This window comes from Perca fluviatilis, chromosome 10, assembly GCF_010015445.1.
Source record: "Perca fluviatilis chromosome 10, GENO_Pfluv_1.0, whole genome shotgun sequence".
Classification (NCBI taxonomy): Eukaryota; Metazoa; Chordata; class Actinopteri; order Perciformes; family Percidae; genus Perca; species Perca fluviatilis.
Window position 1 is genome coordinate 21,114,393 of NC_053121.1, and position 24,497 is coordinate 21,138,889.

The window sequence follows — 24,497 nt, forward strand, 5'->3', positions numbered from 1 at the left end:
ACTGTGACTCAGTGTGACACTTGATTTGACTAACTCAGGCTGCTGAAGCCTCACATAACTTCAGCTGAACTTTTTAAATTTGACAGTGCATTATATCCCTCATCACTTAACAATACTAAGACATTTTTCCTCAGTCCCTTTTTATTAGAAAGAAAGAAAAACGCTTTATTCATCATATCACTGAGTTGCTGCCCTGTTAAAGGATAGGTTTACATTTCTTCCAGCTTTTCATAAAACACTATTCTTATGCCCTCATGTATTATAGGTCATCAGTCCCTGCAATTGTTCCTCCTCTCCACATTAGCCCTGAAAACATTCCTCCCTAATGTGGTTTTATTTAACCCTTTAAACCTTGAAAAAAACAATTTTTTTCGACGTTTTTGATGCCTTTCTTTCCACAGTGTAATAGTACATTTTTCTTCTACACATTTTCAGCGCTTATTTCTACGTCCCATATTTTCTGATATAAAACAAAAATTGAAAACGGGTCAATTTGACCCGAAGACAACACAAGGGTTAACCCTCCTGTTGTCCTCGTTTTTCAAAGTTTCTACACAAAAAATATGGGTTTCTTTTAACCAAATTGCCCCAAAACTACAACACGGTTGGTTCAATACAACATTCTTCGCAATATCATTGAATTCCGGATGTTATATTATATTTTACAGCATTTAAAAAAAAATAAAAAAAACGCTTTAAAAACAACTTTTCCTGACTAAACTCTGACAAGTCTTCCTCAGATTTTAACTTAATTGTCAAAATATTTCATATTTTCTCCTTTTAAAAATCATATAAATGAGGTTTATTGACCATGAATTTTGAAAAAATTGTGAATTGTAATTGTAATAACTTGTGGTAATAAGTTGGTTTAAGGGGTGTATATACTGGCGGTTGACTGGGGGAAAAGCATAGAAAACGTTGAATAAAGCAAGAAAAAAATATTAAAGAAACATAAAAAAAACAACACACACTAAAATATAGGAGGGAAATGAGGTCTTCTCTTTGTGCTGATTAAAACAGTAACCCAAGAACTCATATACTCACAATTTGATTTTGCCTTATAAGGACATGTTTACAGACCATGTCCATGAGAGAGATGGCATGATGACATAAGTGCATACATCAGGGAAAAATATTTGAAAATATAGGGCACATGGTAAAACATGCTGACAGCAACACTTTTATCAAAAATCTATTTAGCAACGATGTCCAAAGCTTTCTATAAATCTTTTGTATTTTGACACTGCCCCCTGGTGTCTGGCAAAGAATGGTGCAACAATATTAGATTGTACTGAACCATGCATTAATATTTTAGGCTGACAAGAACAAATACTTTGTAATGACGTATATTATTTAATTTCACTTTGCAAAAACAGAATGGAAAATAAAAGCACAGTTCTTTAACAACACGGTGATGTACTTGTTGCAATAACATGTTTCTATTTTACAACACCGTCAGAATTTAAGTCTGAGCAGATGGGCAGTACATAAGCACAATTTCGAAAGACAAGACGTGCTACCTAACCTCTGCATGCCACTGGTCTAAATCTAGGGCTGGGTACTGATTTCAATACTTTTAAGGTGCCGACCGAATTGCCTCCTAAATATCGAGTATCGAAAAATGCCTCGTCATTCAATGCAAAATTTCAATACCTAAGGAGCAAATCTCATCAGCGTCAGTGAGCCAATAAGCATGCAGCATGTAATGATACTAACTGGCTGCCTAACGTTACACGTCGTAGAGTCCTGCAGGAAAAAATAAATGAAAAAGAAATGAATAGATTACTCTGTAATGTTATAATTTCTTTTTGTTAAAATGGATTTTTATAAAATTGGTATCGAAAAAAAGTATCGTTCAGCAAAAGGTATCGAAATCACACCATCGAAAAAATTTTAAAGGTCCCACGCCATGAAAATTTCACTTGATGAGGTTTTTTAACATTAATATGCGTTCCCCCAGCCTGCCTATGGTCCCCCAGTGGCTAGAAATGGTGATAGGTGTAAACCGAGCTCTGGGTATCCTGCTCTGCCTTTGAGAAAATGAAAGCTCAGATGGGCCGATCTGGAATCTTGCTCCTTATGAGCTCATTTCGGGAAAGAAACTTCAGATACAGTATTAGGGGACCACTGAGGTCTATATAAAAGCATCCAAAGAGCACCATGTCATGGGACCTTTAACAATACCCAGCCCTATCTACATCTAATACCAACTAGACTTTCTTTATTGGCTTTATTAAAAACCTGTATTTGCAGTTCTTTCACTTCAAGTCATGAAAAGGTGCTCAGATCTGTTCAGTGACTTTTCACTTATAAGGGAAGAATATCATTGGAATAGTGTCATCCTGGAGAAAAGTTATTTTCTTTACAACAACAGATTATTCATGGTTGATTATATCCAGCCATTTACAATACAGTTAATACAAAGTTTTCTTTTTCAGAGTGACCTACAATTCTTACATTGAATCATATTTGAAAAAAAAAGGGAAAAAAAAGTCACTCAAATAAAATTTACTTTGACCGTGTATTAATTACATATAACAAAATTTGATGGTGGTTAATCTTACGTTTACCCTATATCAAATTTGAAAAAAACACATATAAAACCAAAACCTTAAAGGGGCTGTAGTCACATTAATATAGCAGCAAACAAATATTTGATGTTGCAACATGTTGATGATGTAGAGATGTAGTGGAGTAAAGGCATCCTGAGCAGAGAATGAAGTCACACTGCCTCCGTGCGTGTTGCAGAGGTCGCAGTAGGCGAATATTTTCAGTCACTGATGGAATATTTTTAGCAACGACAGAACACTCGGAAGGCCATCCGTCATTTTGACAGATTACAACTCTGAGGGCGATCTACGGTAACTTTAATAATTCGAGCCTGCTTGCAACCGGTACTGACGACTTCACTTCACTTGTCTTTTCTCTTCTTCTGGCTACACCAGGCGTGAGAGCAGCACGATAGTGGTGCGTATGTGCCACAGAGATCCGCTCTTCACGTAAAGAAAAGGCTGAGTCTTCTTTTCATATTTTTTTTTACGGTGAAACAGGAGAGCAGAGGATATTAATGATGGTGTACATTTTCAAGAAATCAAGAAAGTCTAACGCAACCACTGGTGTGTAATTCGAGCAGCTCTGTTCTTTGTTTTGATAGCCAGTCCGGCCACACGTGCATGTTAGTGCATGTGGCCGCCAAAGATCGTAGGTATTTCATGTAGGCTATTGGGGGAATGGTCTGTGATTGCCATGTAGAGGCAATTTTTTTTATTATATCATATTTTTGAGTACAGCACCTTTCAATACTTATATACTCTTTTTAGTGTTTAGAAATAAGTTTAGGTGGGACCCACCGAAGTTCCTAAGGTTTATTTTGCAAACAAAATTAAAGTGCAGGGCCATCACTTTTTAAATCTTTTCAAATGGGATTGGGGCCTATGTCAGGCTCCTGCTGATCATCCATGTAGTAGGGATCTCCTTGATGGACTCTGTGATTGTGCACTCTCAGGTTCCCCCTGTGGGCAAATCTTTTCCCGCACTCTGTGCAAGCAAAGGGCCTCTTCCCCATGTGAACATCACGTTGGTGGGCTCTTAAGTTCCCGCTGCGGGCGAATCGTTTACCACATTGAGCGCAGCCAAAAGGGCGTTCCCCTGTATGTGTGCGAGTGTGCACAGTAAGCTCAGAGGGAGTGAGGAAGCTCTTGTCACAAAACTGACATGGATGCAGTCTGACTCCTGTGTGGCGTAAAAGGTGTCTGCGCTGGTGGGAGGGGTAGGTGAAACACTTGGTACAGTATGGACAGGTGTAAGGTCGTCCATTCCCTCCGCCGGGAGCTGGAGGGGGGCTGAGGGTGTTTGTATGTCGCAGCGTGAGCGACTGTGAATTGGACTGTGGTCGGAGAGGGTCTCTATTGACAAACGTTGTGACCCGCCGTGTGTGATTGATGGGGCCTCTCCCCCCCCTGTCATCTCGGGGTCTCCATGGTGATTCGCCAGAGGGGGCTTGGGGGGGCTGAACCTGCCGAGCCCCCCTATGCCCCACACCTTGGCTCTGCACTGAGTTCTGATTGGAGTTGTGGTTCTCAGGCTCCTGGTCCAGGAAAGGAAAAGAGCTATCGTCATCTTCGTTGCTGGTTTCGTCAGAGCCAAAACCTGGTCGAAAGCAGGGTGTGTCTGTGCCAGTGCTGCTGCTAGCTGGATCAGAGCAGCTGTTGCCGTCTGCCTGCAGGTTCTCCAGACCGGACACCCTACCCCGGGTGGTGTCCAACCCCGGTAACCACTCCCCTGGTTGAGCTAGGCTTGGGTCGGGCCTGGGAGAGCAACGCCCGCTCTGGGAGATGGAGAGAAAAGGGGTGGAGGCTTGATTCTGGAGGGATCTGTGGTCTACACTGCCCTGATCCCAATGAGACACTGCAGAGAAATTAAGAAGGAAAAGGACAATAAATGCATTTTCATCTCACCACCTGTAATATAACACCTTTACACTCAAAAGAATTTCAAGGTTATCTACACTACCGGTCAAAAGTTTGGGGTCACTTAGAAATTTCCATTCCACTCCATTATAGACAGAATACCAGCTGAGATCAGTTGCATTGTTTTTTTTAACCAGGGCAGCAGTTTTCAGATTACATTATGTGCTTACATAATTCCAAAAGGGTTCTCCAATGTTTGTTAGCCTTTTAAAATGATATCAGATTAGTAAACAGAATATGCCTTTGTAACACTGGATGAATGCTGATAATGGGCAATGTAGATATTGCATTAAAGATCAGCCACTTCTTTTGCAATTATGCAAGCACATAATGTAATCTGAAAACTGCTGCCCTGATTAAAAAAAACGGTATTCTGTCTGTAATGGAGTGGAATGGAAATTTCTAAGTGAACCTAAACTTTTGGCCGGTAGTGTAGCTCTAGCATTAAAAGGCTAAATAGTCAATAGTTGGAGAAGAATATAGTGACTTCTTACATTTGGCCTTGGCTTGTGTGGCAGACAGGGTATCTCTCTGCCTCTGGTCCCCAGCAGCAATGTTTCCCTCTGGGACTTGGACTGCCACAGACCCCAGGGTAGGGTGTGATCCAGCACGCTATGGAGAACAAGTAAAACTGGTCTGTAAGGCGCGGAAAAGCCAACAGCAAGGCATGTTGCAAATGTCACCTTGTGCTGGCTGTTTTAGAAATCAGAAAAATTTAAATACTTCAGTTTATTAAACAGCCAACTTTTGTAGCAGGAGGACAGGGTATGACCTCATGTTTTACTGAAGCTCCATCCTGGCCTGTGACCTCTTCTTTCAGGCTGCTGAGGCTCTGACTGAGTCTTTCTGCTGGGTCTGAATTAGAAGAAATATCCTTCCCCACATTCAGTCCTGTGGAAAAAAAAAAAGTGTAGGTGGTCAGTAAAGCCTCTGGTGCAAGTTCAATAGTTAGAGTGATGACAAAAAAAGGTTGATCTTAATACAAAATTGGGCTGATCCCTATGCATTAAAGTTATGAATGATGGATTGGTTTGCTATGCAGCCTAGGATACAAGATGATCCTAGACTATTAGCATACTTTATGCACATTTTATTACGTCTTTTTACTCTAATGACCAAACTGAGTTGTCCATGAAATATCCAGTATTACCTGATCCTGTGAGGGTCTGCTGCCTTAAGCTTCCTTCTCTGTCTCCTGATGACATCTCTCCTTCCTCGCACCCTCCAACCTTCGCCTTCTGCCTCCTCTCCGCTTTCTCCAGCTTGCCTCGGAGGATGGAGATCTCCCCTGTTTTCTGCGCTAGCTCCGCCTGCTGTTCACACAGGCTGCTCTCAAAAATCTTGGCGATCTCGCACACAGCGGCTGCCAGAAGCGAGTCCATGACGGTGGCCAGCTGAGCGTGGAAAGCACTCCTAACAGACTCCATTGCCCTTTGTTTCAGGGATAACGGTTTAATGTTAACTGATTGATGTTTAGTTCTATTGTTGGCCTCCGGAGACAGTTGAGGGGCGATGTGGCTAACGTTCCCACTGTAAACCCTCCTCTGCCCTGACATCTACGGACTGCCATGAGATGTTTCCATGCTAAGTAGCTACGCCACTTCCAATAGCCATCTATCGCTGCAATTTGCTTTTATAACCCAATCTCCTTGCGATTAAATATCCTATGTGGCGTTTTTAGATATCTCAATAGAGCTATGGTGTCAAGACTTTTATTGTACGTTAACGTTAAGCTTGCGTTACCTTTACTTAACGTTGCAGTGTTGAAAAACAATGCGGTAATTTATATTGCAGGGACCCAGTTTGCATAGTACAAGAACATAAACATAGTCAACTTCTAGCTAGCTATAAGAAAACAGGTTGCCGTTAAATAGGCAGCGCAGTCCGGGACGATGTTAGCTGACATTAGATTAATTAGCTTTAACGTTAGCTCGCAAGCTAACGTGTAAACAAGGAAGCCAACGAAGCGTAGCCAGTGCTAGCCTGCTAGCACTTAACGGTGTTCATGCAATGGAAACAACCAAATAAGCAGATGGGCAATGGTTCTTGACTCTCGGTGGGCAAATATCTCCACTGGTTAACATTAAATCCATGAAAACCCTTTAGTAACTTTCAAAGATGCGGCGACTCGTCGTCCAGGACTAGAAGCAGGTTGATGTCTGTGATGTGATTGCAAGTCTCGCGATAAGAAAGGGGAAGGTACAGCAGACAAAAAAGAAAAGAAAAATAAGTGTAGATTGTTGTATAGAATAGACATTCAGATTAATCTGTTATTTTCAATGACGAGGAGGTACTATAGTTTACTGCAAGTAAATGCACATAAAAAAATGCAAGACAATGTATAAAGTATGGATTTTATTGGGGAAATGTTGACAATGTACAAGTCTAGCTACACTATAATACTTTATTAAAGAAAATACAGAAGAGTAGGCTTGTAAACCATCTAAATCATTGTCTCCATGTGGATCATTGAATACAACCCCTACAGAATAAAAAACAACAGTTGAAACTGTTGAAACCGTAAAATATGTTCACTTTTGTTCAGGCTTGTTTCAGGACTCAAGCATCAGATAACATAACAACATAACTTTGAAAGTAAGAAGTCCTCAAGAGTTGACTATTCAGACACTCCGGGGTGATCTGAAACATTGTTTGAATGACAGACTTGATACTAAACAGCGCAATCTGTAATTAAGGCAAACAGTAGACAAATACGTGCAGATAACTGAACATTTACCTTCAGTAAATACAAAAACAGGGTTGGTGGTTTTGATATATTGTGTAATGTAAGGTAACAGATTTTCAACAGGTGGAGATTTTATAATACAGCTTCTACCGAGGCCACTCTTTTAGCGTCTATTAGACCATTGCGGCTAATACTGTAGTCAGAGAGCAGATCTGCTTTAAGGCAATATTGCATTTACCTTCAACTGACAGGTTTTCAATGAATCAGCCAAAACACCCTGTTTATCAGTGTCACTATCTCAACATAAAATGACATTAAAACAAATAAATGATAATAGTAGAAAAAGGGTGCTTGGTGGTGAACCTGACCCCTCATTAAATGGATAGAGACACTGTTGTTTTACATTTGGGCTCTTCTTTTAGATTGAAATGACAATGCCAACTACACCGGATTTTGTATTACTTGTTTTACAGTACAGTTTTAGAATTTGTCAGATGGGGAATACTTATATGATTCATATAATTATATTATATAATCTCAAAATAGAAAACAACAGAATATAAGAAGGTTAACTGCAGGGAAAACCCCCACCATCAATCAGTAAGAGCATAAATGACAACATCCAGTGCTTCAATGTCCACAGATAGGCAATGCTAACTGTATACTGGCTTACTTATGGTAACGCTCCATATGGTTCTCAAGGCGTCCCTTATAGAAGAAGCCTTTTCCGCAAACCTTGCAGAGAATGGGCAAGTCACGGCGACACTTAGACACATGCTTATTGTACTTTGCTTGTGAGCGGAATATCTTCTCACACTTCGCACACTGGGTCCCTTCCATAGGCTGACGGCACTTTTTCTTGTGTAAGCTTAGCTGTCCACGAAAGCGAAACACTGCAGGACACCGCTCACATTTGATGGGCTTCTCTCCTGTGTGGGTGCGAAAGTGTTCAATCATCCGGTATTTGCTTTTCGAGACCTTCTGACACAATAAGCAGATGAAACCATCAGGGCAGCGTCTGCCCATGGTTTGCCATCCTGGACTCGGCCTCGTGTCTGAACTGCAATCTCTCTGAACATTGTTATGGTTGATTGCTAGACTTGTGTCTTTCTTTGGAGACCTCAAATCCTCTTGATCGTCTTCAGTATCCTCTAAAGGCTCGGTCGATGCAACGTTTTCATTAGTCTCACTGGAATTCATTTGGTCTTTGTGGATTCTCATGATGTGCTTTTTGAGTGCCTGGTTAACGCGGAATTTCTTTGAGCACATGTCGCAAGGGAATGGCCTCTCGCCAGTATGAACACGCACATGCTCTTTCAGCTTCGAACGTCTATGAAACGTCTTGTTGCAGTATACACAGGAGTTTTTTTTGGTGGACCTGTCTTTCTGGATAGATGATTCACTGATGTTGCTAGAGAAAGGTGGGCTTTCCTTCTCATCGATCAGCTGTTTTTTGCTTGGTGCAGTCGGGTTTTCTTCATCACAGGACTCAAGTTTTGGAGGGTTAGTGGACTCAGCTTGTTTTGCCAACAATTGCTTGAGTTTTTTGCAAGTTTGTTTATGCAACTGAAGAGCACTCGGAAAACGGTATTCTTTTTTGCAACCTCGACACTTCTTGTGCGATCGTACATGCACACTTCGGCCAAACGGTGTATCAAATACCTTCTTACAAAACTTGCAGGAGTAGCTCTTTTCACCACCATTTTTCACCATCTCCTTTTCTCGAGACTCAGTTGCTGCGGTCTTTCTTTTCTCTTTTTTGCTCTTCGTTGTATTTTCTTGCTCTTTTCCGGTTACATTTCTCCCTTTTCCTCTATGACCTGCATTGCCTGTCAGGTCAGTATATTCCTGTTTGATATCTTCAAGTAACTGTCTCATGTCGTTTCTCATTGGTGGACGTCGAGTTCCTCGGCCGCGCATTGGTAAGGTTCTGTCCATGTGTTTGTGCCCCTCGTTTAATGAGGAACCTGTGAAAGAAAAACATAAAATAAAAATAATTGGGACCCAGTAAGAGAACAAAAATTACGTGAATATGAAAAAACAAACAAACAAAAAAACAGTCTATTGTGTAACAAACTGATTTAGGCCAGCTACTGACACATAACAATGGTGGGATGCTCAAGTGAAACTAATGGAGCTTGTTGCCACTGCCATTTTACCTTCCATAATCTCAACATTAACAATAAATAAGCTGAAATATCATCAACGTTGAGCTATGTGTACGTTGTGTAAAACAAAAACAAAAAACGTTCTTGAGGAAGATATTGTGGTGTCAGCCAGGCAGGATTCAGCCCAGACCCCTAATGCATATTCCTTTTAATCCTCCAGGTACACACTATGTATGCAGGTGCTTGTCCGCCAATCCACATATTGGTAAAGAGCAAGTACTGTATATTACTGTACTCTGGATAATCAACAGACCACCCGGAGCGGTTTTGACAAGAACACGTTTCTATTGAGGAGACAGTCCCTATAAAAACTCTTAGTGTTTTCTGTGGATTGAGTAATAGAGACATTTTCTGGAAAGAGATGATGCTGCTTCATTTTTAATGTAATGTTTCACTGCTGTTAGCACCAGAAACAAAATTCTGCTTCTTTGAGGGTGGAGGCAGAAATCTCAGAGATGGACATCTTAAAAACTGGGCGACTACAACCAAAACTATCTGTGTGGATAGAAAACCCACTATTAGTAAGTTTGAACTTTCTGCGTAACTTTGGGGAACCAACCCTTTATATTATATGGATGACAGTAAATTTAGGATTTTACCTGACAAGTTGATATAGAAAGTTACCTAGTATTTAAAGGGGACCCTGGAAATCATAAAATAGCTATCGGTGAATGCAAGTATGTAAATTAGTGAATTACAATAATCATTCTGACGTTATAATTTATCATTTACATCACAAAAAATAAATTAAATATTCAGAAAAATTAAACTCACCTCTCCTGGATCGTCTGAGACCCTCCGTTTGCTGATGAGAGTCATCAATGTCACAGTTAACCACCTTAAATACAGAGGTTTTGTTATGTCTCCACTGATTAGCAATGCAAAGTACAAAGAAAATAGGTGCATACATAGCTGTGTCTGCAAAGGAAGCAATACATGAGATGAACTTCCTTGATGTTCTGAGACTTTCAATTAGTTTGCCTAAATGTGAAGAAATGGGTATGGCAGCTCTTTATAACACAATACAGATTAGGAAAATGCAATATACTGATAGGATTGGAGGCTCTGCAGAGATGTGTTTTTTTAAAGCACAACCCCCTAAAACTAAATTAAAATTAAAAAAAAAATCAAGCTCCCCCAATGAAAGGACTGGTTGTGTTGGTCTGTAAGATTCTGAATCATATCAACAACTATCTGCTTGAGTTCTTGAGTAATATTTTCACTCCATTGCATCTGCTACCAGGATATCCCAGAAAGTTGGGAGTGATTTTTCATGGAGTATAAACAATGTTATTGCGCGCACACACACACACACACACACACACACACACACACACACACACACACACACACACACACACACACACACACACACACACACACACACACACACACACACACTTTTTTGTGTCAAAATCTGATACAACACTAGCATATCTTGTCAACTTCATACAACTGGCTGTGGTGACATTTTTTATGAGTGCCATGTAACTTTTCATGTGTATCAATCAAGGACGCACTGTATTTGATCCAGTCAAAGCACATGGCCTTCATTGGTGGGGTTCAGTTACACACCTCCTGCTTGATGATTGGAATGGGCCACAGTGGAATGGACAGCTTTCGCAGTCTTATGCTGGGACACACGCTTTCTTCTTGCTTGGCCACAGTCTCGCAGCCCAGGGGAGCACACCAGTCGTCAGGTACTGCACAAACCAACACACAAAGACGGTTAAGCTATGCTGAGTTTAAAATTGGGATTCCTTTGACTGAATGCTGTAGAAAGAAATCCACATGCACACAGTTTAAAGGCTTTATTTTTCTTAAGAAACATATTTACTCATAAAAATGTTTTCCACGGTAGAAAGCGGCATATTTTGTCAAGTTATTCACCTCATTTGACCACTATACCTTCAAAATCAATCTCAGGAACATCAGACGTTTGTCCAGGGGCGGTCAGAACATCTTCAGGCTCTCTTTGCGTTTCATTGATCGTAAATGTACTCATGTCCGCCTCTCTGTCACCTCCACACTCACTTTCTTTCAGCTTGAGCTCTGCTCTCTGTAACTTTATTTTGAGGTGAGCAATCTCTTCTCCTTTCTGCGCCAGCTCCTTTTGATGGTCATGTACGCTGTTCTCAAAGATCATCATAATTTCAAACACAGCTCTCCTCAGGACTGAGTCCATGCTTGTGGTCACCTGGGCCCTAAACCCTCTCATCAGATATTCAGACATCTTTGAAGATGGCTGGCAGTTGCGTACAGATGTCCTCAATTGGAAAGTCTTGTGTGATGCTGTACTGGTCCTTTTACTTCCCACTATCACTTACTCCCTAAACAAAGAGATAAGAGATCAGGTCAGGTATTCTTTCAACAGGGTCACTTTAGCAGGGTGGATGTTTGCGGACACAGGGCTCTAAACCCAGGGTAAAAGGGATGCTGCTCTCCTTTCCTATTTATCCACCTAACTGCCTCACAGCCTATGCAGTACCCTGGGTAGAGGTGATAGGTTTCAAGCATAACAATGTGAGTGAGTGGAAATTTAAGATTTCAATAAAGTTAACATAAATACATAATACACAATACTGTCTTTCCAATACATGTTTCATGATAGCAGTACTAACGTTACTACTAATGGGCTATTTTTAACATCACTATTCATAATCTAAAAAGTTTTTGAGGTACACATTTCAAATGTTCAATCATTAAGACATGCACTTTTAATGTCAATATCATAGGGTAAATATGGTGCCAGAGTGCATAAAAAAAGCATCAAAATACAGATTTAAAAAAGAAAAAGCCCCGAATGTCATCAAGTCCTAAAAACGCCGGTGGGGGAAACCATCAGGAATTTACGCTATGAGGTGCCGTTATGGATGATGACAATATCCGGTAATACTGGCTCACTGGTTAAGAATAAAAACCCGAATGATTAACCTGACGTTACTATGTATTCCTATAACATTTTCACGTTACTTATCTCTCTGAACCACATTAACGTTACAGTTAACGGCAGCTATGTTCATTAAGGACTAGCTAGCATCAATACATTTAACGTTAGCTTTCGACGAAAGAACAGCAGACCACATATTCGGTTCATGATACGCACACGTGACGTTATTTTAAACACTAGCAGGCGTTGCAGTGACAAAAACTGTTCAAGTGCGTTACGAGCTAGCGAAACATTAGTGTAAATTAACGTTACACATGGCAGGCAATTGATAGTCTATGCGAAATACTGACCGTTCGGCACAAGGACAACTCCTGTAATTCGTCTACGATAATTAACTTCGTCTGGACCGCAAATGCTTTACTACGTGAACAGCAAACCGGCTCATCCACATCTGATATCTAAAATGCATTTGTTTCTTGTTATTTAATCAATGTGTAGCCATCACACCGTAAGATGTCCATACGCCATTTTTACTCAACAGAAGGAGGGAAAGGTCTTACGTGAGCACGTCACTGCTTAGCTATTGCCCCGCACGTATTCGTTTTATCGTTCAATATATAAAAAAATATATATATATATTTATGGTCCAAATAGTTGGATTAGCTAGCTAGGTCCAGAGTGATAGAGAAATGGTTCTGGCTAGGTCATGGATGTATTATAAAACCCAAGGATAAAACCTGAGGTAGACATTTTCCTTAGCGCATGCGTTCCATATGTATGCTAAAACAAGCGGCGGTTACTATAGCAACCAATCTGGTACGACTATGTTGTTAATTAATCAAAACTTTGTGATTTATGTAAAGAATGCTTATATAATCAATGTACATCAGCAATACCTTTTCATGTCACAGAATCTGATAAACTGACCCTGCGTATGCTCCCCTTCAGGCCTAAAGGTAGATATCCTGAGGTGGACTCTTACTCTTTATTTACTCAGTGAATATCCAATATAATTTTTCTTCACACAACACCATTTTATGGAACAACAGATGTATTACCATAGATATAGAACAATCTATGTGTATTACCATAGCCGACTGGTATGATGATGGCCTAACTTTTGTTTATGGTTTACTGAATACAGGTTAGCCTGTAAACATTTGAAGAATTAAACACAAAGTACAAAGTATCTACGGCAAGAATAGAATATGGAAAAATGTGTAAAGCAATACCATCACCCGTACTCAAAATGATCCAAAACAATATATTATATTCTATGTTCATACTCTTCTTACCATGTTTAAAAGTCGCTCAAATTCCTCAGAGGTGGAAACCTGAACATTTATTTTTTTGGTCCGATGTCCACAGCTGGTTGTCTTTGAAAATTGACAATCTTCCCTCATTTACATACAATGTTATTTATTATATGGATACACTGAATGCTAACATCACCAATGTAATCAACCTTATTATTTTGGGTAAATATTATATTCATACTTGTAAAAGCATCCACCCCTCTTTTCCTTTTTTTATTTGTTATTTTGTCAAATGTTTTAAGTCACTATAATGTATGGAAAAAAAAAGTAATAGAACAGATAGAAAACTCTATTCTAATATGCCTAAATCCTTGCTCATTTAATTTAATAACTCTTGCCTTGCCCTTTAGTGCTCCTATGTCTGTTTATATACAACATAACATCATACCCTTCTTTGCCAACACAACATTGCTTTCTTCATCTTCAGCTATACACAAGTATTGTGTATGACATAAGCGTGTGGTGCACAGCATTCGACTCATTGTCTAGTAAAAAATAAAATACATTCTTGTTAGGACACATTGTCATTTTGGTTATTATTCCATTCATGGAAGACATTTTGACATGTCACAGTAGGGAAAGCACAGGTGTAAATACTAAAATTAATGATGACTGAATTCCATTTACTGCTTCAGTTTCAGGGTCCAGGTATTGTGCTTGTCTGCATTGAAAAAGGTGTATTATTTTTTACTGGGTGTTCTCCAGAATTGAATTTCATTTTTTTTTTTAAACAGAGCTTGTGAAATATAGTGTGTCTTTGTCAGTCTAGAAAATCAAGGAAAACAGATATGGTCTGCAGGGTTTGTTTTATAGCATTATACTGGATAAGGGATCAGTGCAAATCTAAAGGGTCCAGCTAAGTACTTTCAAGAGTCATACAGAATATTGGCCATTGAATTACCAGGTGTCTTTCCTCTTGATTTGTTTCAGTTTTAACTATGTTCGTACATAGAGGACAATACTGGAATGATCTATTTCATTTTGTTGACCTCCATCTCAGCCAAAGGTAGTGTTGTTCCAGGCCACATTGGCTGCATCCATGTCTACAAAGTTAATGTAAATCCTGAAATAGACACAACGAGAAATATGTTTATAAGATTGGACACAAACAGTGAGCAAGATCCAGGGTTATTTGAGACTGTGTTTCTGTCACCATGCTACCTTTACTTATCACATTATGTGTAGTAAATAACTGTACTGCCGTGTGTGTGTGTGTGTGTGTGTGTGTGTGTGTGTGTGTGTGTGTGTGTGTGTGTGTGTGTGTGTGTTACCTGTCAGGAGAGATGCCCAGGTGTTTGTTGAGCAGTCCACACAGGAGTTTAGAGTATTGCTTGTTGTGAGCACCGCTGATCTTGCCAATACTGTGGAGGGAGCAGAGTGCACAGGGGTCTCCCTTTCCTCCAAACATCATCATTTGGTCAGGGTTGATATGCACAGCGATGTACTGGTATATGCAATACAGAGACACAAAACTGAGGTCAGCTCACACTGGGTGGATCAACCGTGAGTGACTGGTGTCAGTTTTTGAGGATCTTCGCCTAATTGAGCCTAAATGTGACATTGTAGTTTCAGCATTATAAAAAAGGTGGATGAGCATTTTAGAATATAGCGAATGTTGTGGTGAGGTTTTTGAAATAGTGAAGTCATGAATCCAAACTACCCCACTACAACCCCACCCTGAAGAAATGCTTGCCAAGTAACCAACAATACCTGTGAAATCTTTAAGATATCATATGTATTGATTTTACTGCTTAACTTACAGTGTAATTCCCTACATAATGGTCTAAATGCTGTTTAATATTATTCTGGTAGAGAAATACGGAATCCCTTTAACATTTTAATTTTTCTTAACATTTCTTGTATAAAAAGATCAACATTTAAAATATATCCTTAACATATTAGAATCAGCATTCAAAGCCCACCATGTTACAGAACTGCTTGATGAAATCCCCATATTCCCAGAAACAATAGTGATTGCTAACCCAGACTCCAACTGAAACCCATATTTTAAATAAGGTGCAATAGTTCCTTTAGTGCTGAATATGTAAATACTATTTTAACCTATCAATGTTATGAAGTGACATAAGGAACACTGATACAAACTGTGCATTTTGATGGGAATATATATACGCATATTAGATGTTAAGGATGTTATTCTGAGTCATATTTTTTTTAAAGTATTAATTCAGTTGGTAGGACATAAAAGAAGATTAATCTTCTTTTATGTTAGGTTAGTTGAAGGTAAAAAAATTAACCTTCAGAGAACCTTTAAGGAACGTTCCCTAAAGGGTATGTGTTTGCTGGGTTTGCTTCTAACCTGTAGGTTTAATGCTCTGATGCCGCTGATCAATCATTTACCCATGCTTACTCACTCCACAAATAATGGTCAAAACTATGTTTTATAATTGCACAAGAAGCTTTAGCCTTATTTATTCAGTAGACAGCATATTGTTAATACTGGGTAGAGAGGCATATAATATTTAACTGCAGACCGTAGCCTAGAGATCATATATGACCTCTAGGCTACTGGCAGCAGTTAAATTGAAATCAGGCTTCAGATGTTGGTCGTATTGCACTCAGCAGAAATGTTAAATCTAGCAAGCTGCTCCATATGGGAAAGAATACGGAAGAGGATTAGGGCCACATGTGTACAAAATGTATTTGAGCAGTCTATGGTTTAAAGTCAGAAATCTGACTTGTTTTATGTCTAAAAAAACTCAATACATTTTTTCACATGTGGCCTGCAGTCATTGCATGTGGTCCTAATTCTCGTCCGTAAAAGAATGAGGGCAGGCAGCCCGTTCGTTTTAGTTTTATAGTGAGCGTAGATTCTGCATGAATGGCACGCCCCAGGCCTACCTTTGCAGGTTTGCCCATAGCTTTGGCCAGCTCTTCAGTGGCCTCGGACAGCATAGCCGCCGGTACATCGCTTTTGGCTACGTTGGTGTTCACCGTGAACATCGGCATGATTACTTCTTTTGAGTTGTCTTTCTCCTCTTCACAAACTGCGGATGCTGCGACTCTGCTCTGCCACCAGAACAGTGACTGTTAAAACGGAAGAAAAGATGTCTCTTCTTCTCTTGTAGCAATAGACTAGCTATATGACCACAGCACCGCCTACCATCCTGGAAGACTACACTGCTGTTGACACCATGGATGTATTAAGAGAGGCTGACACATGCTGTCAACCAAGTGAAAATATTTTTTTTGTTATTATTAATTTTTTTCACAACAGCTTAACATTACTGTTGAGACCATAGACAGTATATAGAGACCACATTAAGTACAAGGTGATGTATGAAATCTTAATTTTGTTTATGCATGTTTTTTTTCCCAGGGTGCGGCCGTTCTTGTAGGGTAATTACGGTACTGGGCATGCGCAGTGTCATCAGTGCTGAAGGAGGCTAGAGGAAAACAGAGGCAGAGAGAGAGAGAGAGAGAGAGAGAGAGAGAGAGAGAGAGAGAGAGAGAGAGAGAGAGAGAGGGGGCAGAAGTTGGATGGCGCCTTCCTTTGTCACCCTGTCTCTGTACTTATGAACATCGACCAAGCTTATCCGCGATCCGTGAAATCCTACCGTCTGTCGCCGCCGTTTCACGTCTAAATCACTCCTCCGGATTTCATCCAAGAAACGGTGCGTATGCAAAGCTATATTAGCCCGTCTGCTAGCACGATCACTTTCCAGACGTAACGTTAGAGAGGTTGCTGCTCCTCTTCTTACGTTACTTTAATGTTATATGGTGTGTCGATTACATTACAAGTTTACTAAGCCAACCTGACGCAGGTTGTGTATTTGGTTTTAAACTGCTTAGCTAATTAAAGCGGCAGTATAGTCTTTAATTAAATGATAACAGAGGTGTAATAACCATAGTGTTACTGTGTGTAACGTTATTCACTGTACCGCTGTACTGCCGATATTATAAAGATTGTGTATAGCTACAATAATATTTTTTATATACATAGACATTGGCGATATGGATACGATTGGGTATATGCTAACGTTTTAGCGTATTAGATGAAACAGTGTGAAACTTTTGTGATCTCTGTGGAAACTCATGGTGATGACCTGCTGGCGTGATAACATATCTGATTGAACCATGGTCAGGTCCGATCCTGTGGCCACGATGATGGAGGAATCGGTGTCCACGTTTGAGACGCATCTGACGTCTGTCATGGACAGTCTGATCCGAGCCTCGGTCTGTGAGATCACCAAACTCTTCCAGGATATGGTGAACGACTACCTGGTGGAGCTGTCCCTCAACAGGAAGGAGAACGACTCCCTCAAACAGCGGCTGAGGCTCACCGAGAACAAACTGAGAACCGAGCGCAAGTACGGGATGGGCTGGGCTGCCAACCGCCGCAACGCCGGACTGGCGGCGGCGGCTGCGGAGGAAGGAGCTGGAGGGCGGAAGAAACGAAAAGTTGAGGTGGCTCGTAAGTATTGCTCGAGGATGGCTTTCCCTCCCAAACAAGGTGGCTTACATATAGAAAGCTGCCTTTACATCTTAAATGTTACCTTGCTAAAACATCTTACATATGTTGTTATGTGAGATTGTGTCTATTGATGTGAGTAACAGGCTTCTTGCTATGCACTCAGGGCCTATGTGAAGACGCACTTGTTTTGTTGGAAACCATCTGGCAAGAGCTGATCTCTCCCTCCCTCCTTCCTCTCTCTCCCTCCCTCCCTCCCTCCCTCCCTCTCTCCCTTCCTCCTCCGCCTCCTCTTCATTTTCACTCCCTCTGTCCTTCACCTCCCCCTCTCCTCTCTCTCTCTCTCTCTCCGCTGCATTCTGTCCCTCCCACTCCTCTGTGCTTTTGCACACTCTATCCCTCCCTCCCTTCCTGCCTTGCTCCTCTCCCTCCCCCCACCTCCTTCACTTCTCTCTGTCTCTCTCAAACTCTTCCTCCTCCCCTCACCGCTCCTCTCTCCTTCACGCCCTCGCCTCCTTCCTCTCTCCCCGCCCTCCACCTCCCCTGCCTTGTTCTCTCCTTCATCACGTTGCACACAAACACACACGCTCCCCTCCTTCCCTCCCGCACCTCCTCCACTCCTCTCCCGCTACTCTCCACCACCATCATAATTACACACTCCCTCTCCACTTCCACTCCTCTCTCTGCTGTCTCTCTCTTCTTTTCATTTTCATCCTCAACCCCTCCTCTTTCTCCTTCAACATGTCCTCCCTCTCCTCTTCCTCCTCTCCCCAACCAACTCCATTTCTCCCTCTTGACTCTGCCTCTCTCGCTATTCTCCTCCCTTTCACGTTTTTCTCTCCTTCCTGCTCTCTTGTCTGTCCTTCTACGCCCCCTCTCTCCTCACTCATTCATCATGCTCACTCCTCCTCCCCCTGCTCCTTTTCCTCTCTACCTTCCCCCCAACCTCCTCTCTACTCCTGTTCCCATCTGCCTCTCCAATCCCCTCCTCCTCCTCCTCCTTCACCTTCTTATCTTCCACTTCTCCACCCTTTTCTCTCTTGAATCTCTCTCTCCTGGCCTTCCAATCATCTCCTCCCACTTACCTCTCTCCCCCTCATATTTCATTCGCTCTCCTTCCTGTCTCCCTGTGCCCTCCCTCTCTCCTGTCCCCCTCCTCACTTTCTCCTTACTGTCTCACCTCCCTCCCACCCTTCCCTCGTCTTCCTCTCTTCTCCACAGGAGGCAAGTTAAAGAAGGGCCCAGCAGCAGCCTATGGCAAAGGCTGGCCTGTAGGTGTGTGGGAGGAAGGAGGAGGTGGTGGAGGTGGCGGTGGTGGAGGAGGAGGAGGAGGAGGAAGTGCAGGAGCTGTGGGGATAGTAGCAGGAGCAGGAGGAAGAGGGGGGAAGGAGGCCAGGGAGATGTACCTCATCCAGTTCCCCAGGGATGAAGAGGATGAGGGAGGGATGACGGAGGACGAGGAAGGGGAGGGCAGCATCAGCGGTGAGGGGGAGGAGACGGCCAACATCAAAGAGGAGGTGAGGGAGACAGGCTTTCTCAGAGGAGGAGTAGGAGGAGAAAGTGGCACAGATTCTCTGCACTGCTCAGCAGCTTCATATAGAATGAGAAAGAACGCAGACAGAAAAAGAGAGAGTTGTGCTCATGTTTTTCAGCCATCAAATCACTGCAGAGATGTAGTGGATGAAGGGAAGGCTATTGATTGGATATTTAGCTTCCAGAAGAGCCCGTTGAGGAGGGCTCTCCACATCTCAAGTGTGGCAAGCTTATAGGTAGAAATACTACTGATAGAGGTGAAAAGCTGTTTGCTATTCCACCACATGACCAAGTGGCAGGGCAGATCCACTCTTCACTTGTCTTCTGCATTTAAATATTCAAAGCATGCAGAATGTGTGAAGTCATTACAAAGTGTTTTTGATGGCTGATAAAATAACTTTAAGTAAATGCAACCAATCAATTAGCTTTTTGTAAACATATGACTTGGTGGGGTCAGAACATATGGCTACGATGAGTGTTACATCTATGTTAACAAGCTATTTAAAAAAAAAAGCATAAAGTACAATACATTTTCTATTCTGGTTTGAGTTACCCACTTAAGTTACTATGCTCTCTGTGCTTCTCAATGCAGTTTACACAAACAGAGGGCTATCAACCCGCCTCTCTCCAGCTAATCAAGGAGGCTTTGAAGATGGACCCGTCCAACCAGAACCTCCACACTGGCTCCAGATCCCAAAGCGAAGGTAATGAGCCCAGGACACACTGATTGAGGGAGGGGAAGTTAGTGAAATGGTCAAAGACCAATAGTTTGAAAGAAAGGTGAAATGATTGCTCACGCCATATCTCTATCTCTCTCTCTCTCTCTCTCTCTCTCTCTCTCTCTCTCTCTCTCTCTCTCTCTCTCTCTCTCCTCCTCCCTTTGTCTCTACTCAGGAGATCTGTCGGGTCATCCCCCGACCCTTCATTCAGGAGAAAGAGAGGAGGAGGAGGACTGGAAGGTGGAGTCTGCAGAGCCGTCGGAGGGGGGCATGACCATGGATGAGCTGAGGGGTCTGGAGTCTGCACTGAGGGCTGAGAGAGGCCGCGAACAGGCTGCCATGACGGCCTCCCAGCCTGTCAGCCCTGACTGCAAGAGCAGCCTGGCCCCCAAGTACATTGGTCTTGATGGAATGGAGCAGGATGAAGAGCTGGAGCCACCCACCCTGCAGAGAGAGGAGCAGACAGGGCAAGGCAGGATGAAGGACGCTGTGAGGGCTGGCGTGGAGCTGAGGTCAGCCTGGCCGAAGAAGTTGAGAGAGGGCGACTCGGCTGCGGTCATGACTGGAGAGCATCGAATGGCGGAGCAGGGAGAGTCCGAGCACCTGCCCCACCTGTCTGCTCCAGGGAGTGTCGGGGAGAGCGGAGGGGAAGAGGAGAGTGGCGTGGACCTGCTCCACTTCTGCCCACAGTGTGGAGGAGGCTTCACCTCAGATGCTGAGCTGGAGGAGCACCCTTGTCCACTCGGAGCCTCTCACTTACAGAATAGTGGAGAGGACATTCTTTTCCCCTGTGCCCACTGTGGCAACACTTTCAGCCACGCCTGGGCTCTCAAGAACCACGAGTGCGCCTGTGCCGCCGAGAGGCCGCACTGCTGCGAGATCTGCGGGAAGCGCTTCACACACTCGCGCTCACTGGAACGGCATCATCTGGTGCACACGGGCGAGAGGCCGCACCGGTGCCCTCAATGTGGACGCAGCTTCAGTCGTCTAGGCAATTTGGAACGGCACCAGCGGATTCACACAGGTGAACGTCCATACGGGTGTGAAGCATGCGGAAAACGGTTCAGTCGTGTGGAGTACTTAAAGAGACACCAACTCATACACAGTGAAAGCCGACACTCTAGTGCTCTGACTGGAGAAGTGGCTTTAACCGCAAGTGTTTTTAGAGCCGCTCCTTCAAATCTCTGATAGAACTGGAAAGAAAAAGCAGGTTTTTAAATTGAACGTGGTAGAATCCGGGTGATGAATGTGCCCGGTGGTTAATTCTCAGTGACTTGACCTCTGTCTCCCCCCTCTGGCAGTGAGAGAAATTACACAAACACTGTCTACAAGAAAGCTACAGGATTCATAACGCCGGGTCGCTGTGGTCTCTCCCCCCTTCCTGTCTGTCAAGATATTGGGTAATACAAGTAAATTGACGTATCACGTAACCAATCAGAGAGCCACATTGAGCAGCTACACTGTGAAGACCTGTAGGTGAGGGAGCAAGGTTGGTTGACGGCACTTTTATATGTAAAGGTTCCGCACTCTAGCTTTAAATTTACTTCAAGATAAAGAAACTACATGTGTGGATGATTTTTGTTTTGTGTAAAAGTTAATTAAGTTGACAGGAAGTCCGTTGTAGATGGAAATAAATTTAAGACATTCAGCTATTCTCTCATTTGTATAAAGCTTGTACTTATTTATGATGATCAATAAATTGTACATGTTTGTGTTTTTATCAATAAGTCACCAATGTTGCAGCTGATGCCCCTATTTTTAGCCGGACAATATAATTGACAGCTTGGTATTTTGTACATTTGTGTTTTGGTCATATTATAAAGAAATAAATATTTAAATTCATCAGAAGGCTCTTCTTTGTTGTTTTATTGGAAAATCATGAGGTTAGTAAACATTCAAGAATATATTCTTTTCTGTCCAGAGACAGCCAGACAACATTTTAATTAAACATGTATTCATTAATTAACTAGTAAGGGAGTCTCTTTAAGACTTTTTTAGTCTTTTTTTGGGGGTATGCTGTACTTAGTGACCCATAATAACTCTGGCTATGTTTACTAGAGCTCCTCACCCTTTGTTACTTACAGTGCCCTTTAAACAGACTGACTGGCATTTTCAGCCTTGTTTTCAAGATGCCCTCTAGGGTCTCTAAGGACATCTGCCTCACATCATAGCCTCGAACGCGGGTGTCCGCTTTGGGATCCAGCGGCACAATCTCCTCTCCACTGTTGCGGTCATTCCTTCCCACAGCAGCATATGTGGGGAAAAAGGGCTTCACCGAGTCAGGGAGGTCAGATCTGTAGGACGGACAGCAGTAGGCAGACCACATGTACTCAGGAACAGACACCCTGTTATTGATCCAGCGGGATTCAGACTCATAAGGCATGGCTCCGGTGATCACATACATCGACCCCTTGCAGAAAGCCTTGAATCTTCCCAACACCTCCTTTTCTAGTGGGGCCCAGGTGCCTTCGTTGGAGCCTCTCTGCTGAGGGACAATGTTTGTCAGGGTGAAGGTGGCCTCACGGTCCACGATTGTCTTCTGGTGCATGCTAGGATTGAGATGGCCCTTGGTGAAGCCAGAGTGTGCGTAGTCCTGACTCACTGCCTGGCTCTTCATTACATCCGAGTTGACTGTATTTGGGGTTGTGAAAGGCTGCATTTCTGGGCTGGCTTTGTAAGACACCAGCTTAAAAACAAAGGAAGACAGAGATACCATGTTTTAGAGGAAATGTAAGAGTGTCTTGCTGCTTGTTGTTGAGTTTAGTCTGTGTGTGTGTGTGTGTGTGTGTGTGTGTGCGTGTGATGTGTGTTGTGTGTTGTGTGTTGTGTGTATACTTCTGTTGTGTAAACAGGTGTGTTATTGAGTCAGTCAGCTATTGGAAAATTAAATTAAAACAAAATGGATACAATGCTACTTAATTTCCTCTTAAATAAGACATAGAGTAATTTCTCTATAAAACAGTTTGAGAGAGAAAGAGAGAACTGCAATGCAGTTTTTGAATTTGCACAAGTCACACATTGACCACAATGGCACTTTGAGTATTTAACAGGAAGTGCTCGTTCTCTCTCACACATTTACCATCACCATCTTACAGCCCAATACTAAATTGCCATTAGATCGACATGCAAAGGCAGCACTTCCAACCATTTATGATTAATATACAGTAGACACTCTTAACTCTACAACACTTCAATAGAACAAATGTGAATTCATTTGCACTAGTACAAAGGATGTTTTGTGAAATCTCACAGTACAGTTAGTCTTCAAAGAAAATGGCTGCTCTTACATATCACACATAGTTTTGTTGCTTACCTGTGGTTCGTACTTCCAAATGGGTGATGGCCGTTTGCCATCTGCAGGACTGAGTATGTATGCAGAGTACAATGGGCCACGATGCTGGCGGTGATACAAACTGGCAAAGCGGTACTGGTTTTTGTAGCGCTGGCATATTGGCTGGTATCCTGCTGCATTGATACCCTCTGGAGGAGTTTTTTCATAGAAGAAATTGAGGCACTGGGAGAAGTCATCGCTGATCTCTCCAAGGACCAGGCCACCAAACCAGGGAAGGAGAAGAAGCAGAGCTCCTGTTGACATTTGCATTATCTTTCTTTGGAACAGCTTGAGCAGCAACCTGGCTGGAGAAAGAGATGCTTATCAGCAGGCAAGGAACACACAGTTTGCTCCAGATACCTTCTCAAACTCAAACTTACCAAGATGTTTTCCTACAAGCTGAGTAGAACACCGACTCCAAACCTCCTTGGAGCTCTTTAGTTAAAAACTCTCCGTTCAGCCTCTGAGGTTGGTGGGATACTATCAGCCCAAAAAAGCACCACATGATGACCAAGTACCATGTTACAGCTTCGCTCATCACTTCCTCTCTTGGTTAATGATGTCACACCCCTTCTCAAAGTCAAGCTAAAACTAACACCAAGTACCAAGTATATAACACATGGTTTACATATGTTAATTTACATTGGATTTCTTAAGTTAAATTTTTTCACTCCCTGCTCATCACAAAATGGCTACACTGACTTAAACCTCCACCACTGCCATCCACCTTACCAGCAATCCACTGGTGGCTGAAAAAACAAAGTTAATATTCTCTTTTTGAGACATTTTATAATTGATATGGCTGTGAAGAAAGCACCTGCCTCAAATTGATTTTTGTAGGGAAAACAGTGGAGTGAAGTATTATATTCAGTATATATACCAGGTGTCCCAACAGCTCCAGTCTCACAGTGTATCCACTGTTTTGTGCTGATTTAATTAAAAATGTGTTTGGGAAA

The 24,497-nt window shown here is 42.2% G+C and overlaps 5 protein-coding genes across 9 annotated transcripts; 1 reads left to right on the plus strand and 4 right to left on the minus strand.

Annotated features, from left to right (window-relative positions):
* Nucleotides 1-2,088: 2,088 nt before the first annotated feature.
* Nucleotides 2,089-6,638, minus strand: LOC120567342 (zinc finger protein 408-like). 2 transcript variants are annotated; one of them, XM_039814304.1, is made up of 4 exons: nucleotides 5,620-6,638; nucleotides 5,242-5,360; nucleotides 4,964-5,081; nucleotides 2,089-4,407 (listed from the first exon to the last, which is right to left on the minus strand). In XM_039814304.1, exons 1-4 carry the CDS (start codon nucleotides 6,023-6,025, stop codon nucleotides 3,416-3,418), a joined length of 1,635 nt encoding a protein of 544 aa, XP_039670238.1. In that variant the 5' UTR covers nucleotides 6,026-6,638; the 3' UTR covers nucleotides 2,089-3,415. The 2 variants fall into 2 exon arrangements, with proteins under 2 accessions (XP_039670238.1, XP_039670237.1); XM_039814303.1 differs by having other exon boundaries at nucleotides 5,215-5,360.
* Nucleotides 6,639-6,809: 171 nt separating this feature from the next.
* On the minus strand, nucleotides 6,810-14,168 carry LOC120566627 (zinc finger protein 62-like). 2 transcript variants are annotated; one of them, XM_039813178.1, is made up of 5 exons: nucleotides 12,774-14,168; nucleotides 11,232-11,653; nucleotides 10,899-11,026; nucleotides 10,098-10,161; nucleotides 6,810-9,122 (listed from the first exon to the last, which is right to left on the minus strand). In XM_039813178.1, the coding sequence occupies exons 2-5, from the start codon at nucleotides 11,554-11,556 to the stop codon at nucleotides 7,825-7,827; spliced, it is 1,815 nt and encodes a 604-aa protein (XP_039669112.1). In that variant the 5' UTR covers nucleotides 11,557-11,653; nucleotides 12,774-14,168; the 3' UTR covers nucleotides 6,810-7,824. The 2 variants fall into 2 exon arrangements, with proteins under 2 accessions (XP_039669112.1, XP_039669111.1); XM_039813177.1 differs by lacking the exon at nucleotides 12,774-14,168 and adding an exon at nucleotides 12,564-12,767.
* Nucleotides 14,169-14,318: 150 nt separating this feature from the next.
* Nucleotides 14,319-16,610, minus strand: mif (macrophage migration inhibitory factor). The gene is made up of 3 exons (XM_039813186.1): nucleotides 16,389-16,610; nucleotides 14,801-14,973; nucleotides 14,319-14,592 (listed from the first exon to the last, which is right to left on the minus strand). The coding sequence occupies exons 1-3, from the start codon at nucleotides 16,494-16,496 to the stop codon at nucleotides 14,526-14,528; spliced, it is 348 nt and encodes a 115-aa protein (XP_039669120.1). The 5' UTR covers nucleotides 16,497-16,610; the 3' UTR covers nucleotides 14,319-14,525.
* Nucleotides 16,611-17,822: 1,212 nt separating this feature from the next.
* Nucleotides 17,823-22,055, plus strand: si:dkeyp-121d2.7 (zinc finger protein 263). Of its 3 annotated transcripts, XM_039813181.1 has the most exons (4): nucleotides 17,880-17,961; nucleotides 19,180-19,233; nucleotides 20,084-20,195; nucleotides 20,386-22,055. In XM_039813181.1, exons 3-4 carry the CDS (start codon nucleotides 20,144-20,146, stop codon nucleotides 21,396-21,398), a joined length of 1,065 nt encoding a protein of 354 aa, XP_039669115.1. In that variant the 5' UTR covers nucleotides 17,880-17,961; nucleotides 19,180-19,233; nucleotides 20,084-20,143; the 3' UTR covers nucleotides 21,399-22,055. The 3 variants fall into 3 exon arrangements, with proteins under 3 accessions (XP_039669116.1, XP_039669115.1, XP_039669114.1); XM_039813182.1 differs by lacking the exon at nucleotides 19,180-19,233 and having other exon boundaries at nucleotides 17,823-17,961; XM_039813180.1 differs by lacking the exons at nucleotides 17,880-17,961; nucleotides 19,180-19,233 and adding an exon at nucleotides 19,310-19,475.
* Nucleotides 22,056-22,223: 168 nt separating this feature from the next.
* On the minus strand, nucleotides 22,224-24,046 carry LOC120566535 (endonuclease domain-containing 1 protein-like). Its single transcript, XM_039813060.1, has 3 exons — nucleotides 23,922-24,046; nucleotides 23,524-23,842; nucleotides 22,224-22,896 (listed from the first exon to the last, which is right to left on the minus strand). The coding sequence occupies exons 1-3, from the start codon at nucleotides 24,044-24,046 to the stop codon at nucleotides 22,285-22,287; spliced, it is 1,056 nt and encodes a 351-aa protein (XP_039668994.1). The 3' UTR covers nucleotides 22,224-22,284.
* Nucleotides 24,047-24,497: the final 451 nt, after the last annotated feature.